Source organism: Oculina patagonica, chromosome 12 (assembly GCF_052425735.1).
Source record: "Oculina patagonica isolate OP01 chromosome 12, crgOcupat, whole genome shotgun sequence".
In the NCBI taxonomy this organism is placed as follows: domain Eukaryota; kingdom Metazoa; phylum Cnidaria; class Anthozoa; order Scleractinia; family Oculinidae; genus Oculina; species Oculina patagonica.
The window spans coordinates 30728725-30734524 of record NC_135769.1 but is presented as its reverse complement, the minus strand read 5'-3'; the positions used below and the strand labels follow the sequence as shown (position 1 = coordinate 30734524).

Below are 5800 nucleotides of genomic sequence, written 5' to 3'. Positions count from 1 at the left end.
ATGTTTTCAAGAGCAGTTATATCCCTATGTTCTGTCATGGTAGCCATTAACTTGCTTGGAAACTCTCTCGTCTGTCTTGTTGTCCTAAGAGATAAAACTATGAGAACAACCATGAACTTTCTGCTTGTCAATCTGGCTGTATCTGATATGATTGTCGGTGTTTTCTCCACATTCAGGTTGGTGAATCTAGACTCTATTCATATCACTTGAATATCATTTAACGATGTTTCTCCGTGAACAGTGTTAAATGTTGTTTCTCTGCAAGCAATTTCGTTAAGTGTCCTCTTAGACAAGCATAAATCAGTTAAGTACTGAATGAATAACAACATCGAATCACGTCTGTATATATTATACAGTTATTATGTGTTGGTGTGTATTTTATTAGTTTGCTTTGCCTCGTTAATATTCTACCACTCGATAAAACGATGCTGAAATGCGTTGCCACGTTTGTCGTCTAAACCTTTTTATGTGGCATTGTTTAGTTCGCGTTTCACGTGAAGGTGATATTTTTTATCTTCCTTGAGGGTTCGTTGGTTTCTTCGAGGGGTCATTTAAAAGTCAGATCACCAGTGTGATCAAAACACACAAACTGACGTTTGCCTAGCGATAGAAAAATGAGAATATAGTGCTTGTTATAATAAATCTATTCTCTAACCAATATCATATAGATAAGAATTGATAAATATTGTGAAATGAAAGGTATTGATTAGTGTTTTCCTATAGAGTTGTTTCTGTTCCAAGTCTTTCCAAGTAGATACTTCAAGAAGTATCACAAGTTTTTACGTTTCCACTGTTTGGAGGTAGGAGGTTGACATGTACTGTAACTTACTCTCCAGGTTTCTCATCCACAACCCATTTGAAAAACTTCGCGGCACCCCTGCCGATGTAGTCTGCAGTTTGCTGACGGGAGCAACATTTATGTGGATAGGGCTTATAGCTTCTGTGCTGTTCCTCGTTTTGATTGCCGTAGAGCGATATTATGCCGTCTTACATCCTTTACATCATCAGACAGGAATGATAACTACAAAAATAAAAACCATTGTTGTTGCCTTTTGGGTCTACGCACTCGCCTGGAACGTTCCAACGTTTGTGCTATTTCGCCACAACGATCAAACTGGACGCTGTTACCAAGTGTGGCCCAGTCCTTATTTAGGACGAGCGAGAGCTATTTGGTGGGTCATCAACACAGCAGTGGTTCCTGTGATTATTATGGGTTATCTCTACGTTCAGATTGTTCGTAAACTACGAAAGACTGTACCAACAGGACGAATTCAGTCCGAAAAAGCAAGGTAGGTTAACTGAATATCAAATTGTAGCTCCTCCTAGTACAAATATCTTGATATGATAGCTAACCTGGCTTATAAAGACTCTATAAACTAGCTATAAAGATGTGAGAACGGGATAAACTAAAGAGAAAGCAATTACCTCAACATATTAGGCAAAACTTTAATTTTCTGGTGACGTTCACTGGTTGAACTACAAGCGGTAACAAGAATCTCACAAACAAATTTGAAGATAGTCTTGAGGATAGAAGGATGATGATTATGGTGATCATGATAATGAAGTTAATTTATTTATGCTATAAATACAGACGGAATTGAATGGTTAAATAAAATACATATATGTACATTCTTTCTTTTAATAGACGTCGTCGTTTTTTGTGTAAAGCTCACCAGTTTCCTTTTGTACCCCTACTAGGAGAAAAGTAACCCGGATGACACTTATAATCAGCATGATCTACATCATGACGTGGATTCCAAACAGCGTCATATTTCTTCTGCTTCAATTCAGCTCTCACGTGACTCCGGATTCTCCAGCGGATCAGATTGGAATTCTGCTTATCACTTTCAACTCGTGTATCAATCCCATTGTGTACAGTTTACACAGCACTCCATTTAGCAACAGCTTAAAGAACATGGTGCAGTGCTGCGTGCCGCGGTACTCAAGAAACGTTGTTGTACCGACTGCGTTAGTTACTCTGCAACAGGTAGAGAGAGACATAGAAGTCACATCTTACAGGAACGAAGACTTTGTAGAAGACAGGATCGAAAGTAGATCTTCAGAACGAAGTCAACAAAGTATTCGGAGTGAATTACCATGATTAAAGAAATCTCCCTGTTACGTGGTAGCCATCGTTCTTTTCGTTTTTCTGCCAGTTTCCTTGCTGTTGTTACCAATGTGCCTCAGTCTCGGATTGAACTCAAAATGATACTGTTCAGCTGTTGTGTCTCTAGTTCTTTCCATCGTGAAATTACGAGTGACTCTTCGTGGCGGATATTCTGTGAACAGCTCAATAACTCTTTTATAATATTGTTTTCTTTTACTCCACGGGTAAAAGAACAAAATCTTTGAAAAAAGCGATACATCCAAACTTGGCATGGAATTAAGAGTGTCGAGACAAAACAAAATGTTGAGAAAGAAAATGCTAGTAAAATGGAGGTGTCAGTACATTTCCAAACGATAAAACGTTTAAGATCTCTTTATTTAAATGAAACTGCATTTGACAACATACTGTAAACGTATGTTCCGATTCCACAGCAATGTCGATCCAATTCTCGGATCATTCAGCTGCCAAATTAATAAAGTAAAGGCCAGTAAGCAAGGGGGTGCGATGGTGTGTGTGTGTGGGGGGGGGGGGGAGGGTGTGGAGATTATCGGACCGTCAGGCCTTAAATCCACCTACATCCTTAACTGGTTTCCCCATAGTTAGAAGATTTCATTCCTGTTGTGGCCGGAGATGCTAAGATGTGGCAAAAAAATAAATTTGTGCGCGCACGATTGTAAAGAAGTACAGTGGATAGCCGTCGCCGGGGAGAGGAAGGTGGGTCAGTGTTTGAGAATGACCGGAAACTTAGTTCGTGTATATAAACAATCTGAAATATATCCCCAAGGTACTAACAAATTCCCTTTTGGATTACCTGCTGGTTTCCCAAGCAATTCGCATGTAGGACCAACCCAGGCGGAAAAATACAATAAAATTGGTAAACGTCAACAGAATAATGCTTTTTGTACCTCACCACACATACAAGTGAAAAGCTTAGTAATGTATGAAAACACCGTGTTTTCTCGATGAATCACGCACCCCGGCGTTTATTTCAAACTACGTTTATTTGACTCCTGGCCCAGTTGTTCGAAGGACGGAAAAGGCTATCCACCAGATAAATCGCTATTTATTGGATAAATTCTAACAAAACATACTACGCTATCCACTGGATAGCCATTTATCCAGCGGATAGCTTTATCCATCCTTTGAACAAATGGGCCCTACAGTATATTCGAGCCCTGTACGTGTACTGTGTCTATGAAGCAATAATTGTTTTTTGTTTGTTGTTTCAGACATGAATCTTTTCATTTTACCTGCTGCCTGTTATATCTCTTATAAAAGTTCGAGGGTTTGTTTACAACTCCACCTTAGAGGACCATTAACTAAAGGCATTAAACAATAAATGGCTCTTTGGATTTTGTCACTTTTTCATCGTAAGCTTTTTCATCGTAAAACAAGCATCATGTTCACTAATTAAAAACCTTTGTTTCGATAACGAGACCTTGGAAATGAAATATTCAATCTTTATTTAATAACGAAAACTCCGTTGCGCTAAAAGCAAAGAAAATTTCATAAACATGCTGCCGTAAAAACTCTGAAAATAAGCCCGTTATATGACTTTTCAAGCTTTCTCGATACGTTTATGTGTCAACGGTTTTCTCTCAACGTACTTGAAATTAGAACAGCGAAATGACTCTCTCAAATGGCACTGATCTCGTTTAGTTTGTTGTAAGCATTTGAGAATTGAAGCCTAGTACGTTTAATTTGCATTTTTATCAATTTTCATCAGCGTTCTATAGTTTTACATACTATTAAAGGATTTTAACTAAGAAACGAGATTAGTTTCCTTTTTAGTAAAATGTAAACAAGCATTTCTTATTAGCCTTGCTTTTTAATTTGAAACGCAGTAACTTGCATCTGTCCCTTAATTATGCGAATTACTTGCAGTGAATACAACAGTCAAACAGTATTAAAATATATTGTGGAAATAGAAGATTGTATTTCTTATAGCACCTGACTTCCAAGAGTCGAATCAGAGAAATCGACAACCCTAGCTTGAGAAATTCTTGTATATTCCCTTAAGACTGGTGTTGGCGGATTAAAACTCAGTCCTGAAACATAGCGGTTTTTAAGTTTCCACCTTGAACCAAGCACTGGGGGAAGACTTAAAGCTTCGACGGTGTTCACGGTGTTTTCCTTCGCTACTGCATCAATAGCAGAATTATCATAAAACCGCGAAAGGCGAGAAACTGTCTTGAATCTGAGTAAATATTCATAATCAATCTGCTGGTAGTCCTCGTCTTCGATTGTTTGATCTACGGACTGGCTCCTTCGACTCAAAGCACAGTGTAAAGCCTTGAGCTTCCCTGAGCTTCCCCTACTGTAGCTATTGCTGTTTATTTTTATTTCATTTTTATCCCGGTGCTTCGCACTGGATGCCCGACCACATCTTGTGCGTTGTTGACAAGCTTCGTCCATCCCTGAATGGCTGTCCTCGACTCGTTTACCTTTTCGCAATTCTGTCATTTCTTGGTTTCCTGGTGAAGTTGATATATCTGATGAAGTTTGTAGCCTTGAATTTTCCTAACATGCTTTCCTATTTATAGGAAATTCAATACGTTTTATACATAAATCTGGCGATTCTGTTCGATTTTGAGCTTCACCTTCACATTCCAAACTCGCACGCAAATTATATAACGCAGATTCATTTTGACTCCTCGTCAATCTGTAGCCAGACTGTGGTCTCCGCAATTCTCTAGACCTCAGTTTAGTTGGTGATTGCAATGACATATCTGAAGTTTTGTTTAATATATGGGTATTATAGTCTTCCCGTTGGCTCTTGGGTTTGTTGATAATTTCCACCTTTAAAGCCAGTAGAAAATGGCTTGGAAATAGCCATGTCTTCAAGCGTCTCCTTCTTAGAAGGGCTCGCTGTAATTCCTTTTCCTTTTTCGGCTTTTTCCTTCAACCTGCAATGTGATAATTCTTGCGAATGTTTGTGGTTGTCAATTGAAGTTCCTTTTACCAAGAAATCATTCGACATTGTCAGACCAAGACTTCTGCGCGAATTGGACAGATCATTAACAGGTTCTCTTTTTCTAAAATACATTCTATAGACAGTAAACAAGTAAACCGTTAGATTCTGTGTTTCTGTGTCCAAGCCGAAGGCAGAGGAGGGTGCCCGTATATTCCAGACGGTTAATTAAATTGAAAACTTGAACAACTCGTTCTAATCATACATTCAGTTCACGCCGTTTGAGGCTCACTGGTATTAGGAAGACAAAACATTAAATAGGTTGATTTAAGCATCTCACCAACGCTAATTGCTAAAAGCGTTTGGAACGTTAATTGCGGCCTTCAACCTCTTCAAATCGTTCAAAGAAAGAAAGTTTACATTTTGTCAAGCTTCGAGGAGCCTTTAAAATTTTTCAAAAGACTTACTTCGTCACTGTTAGCGTTAAAAGTTATTTCCGCTGCGTTTGTCTTTTGAACGTCTTGAAAATTTTTAATTACGTGCTATTTCAAATAATGTTTCCTTTTCACCTTTGATGTTGCTATGGCAATTAACGATTTTAACAGGTGTTTGTCACTAGATAAGACAAATTGAATTCTAGAAACAAAAATTATTCAAATTCAAATTTCGACTTTAAGAATTATGCTTCACGTCGGGCTCGCTTGTTTTCAACTTTCTATACATGAATAAGCTGTAAAGCGTGCGTATAATCTGTTATGCCGAACCATTTTTCATTTCTCAAG

The 5800-nt window shown here is 38.3% G+C and overlaps 1 protein-coding gene across 1 annotated transcript; it reads left to right on the top strand.

Annotated features, from left to right (window-relative positions):
• LOC144633547 (somatostatin receptor type 4-like) lies at positions 1-2101 on the top strand. Its single transcript, XM_078492395.1, has 3 exons — positions 1-176; positions 837-1289; positions 1699-2101. Exons 1-3 carry the CDS (start codon positions 1-3, stop codon positions 2099-2101), a joined length of 1032 nt encoding a protein of 343 aa, XP_078348521.1.
• Positions 2102-5800: the final 3699 nt, after the last annotated feature.

Excerpts from the sequence above, each read along its gene's own strand:
- LOC144633547 (XM_078492395.1), top strand. The coding sequence starts at position 1 with ATGTTTTCAAGAGCAGTTATATCCCTATGTTCTGTCATGGTAGCCATT. Across the intron at positions 177-836 it reads GGTGTTTTCTCCACATTCAG|GTTTCTCATCCACAACCCAT; the intron begins GTTGGTGAATCT and ends CTTACTCTCCAG. Across the intron at positions 1,290-1,698 it reads ATTCAGTCCGAAAAAGCAAG|GAGAAAAGTAACCCGGATGA; the intron begins GTAGGTTAACTG and ends TACCCCTACTAG.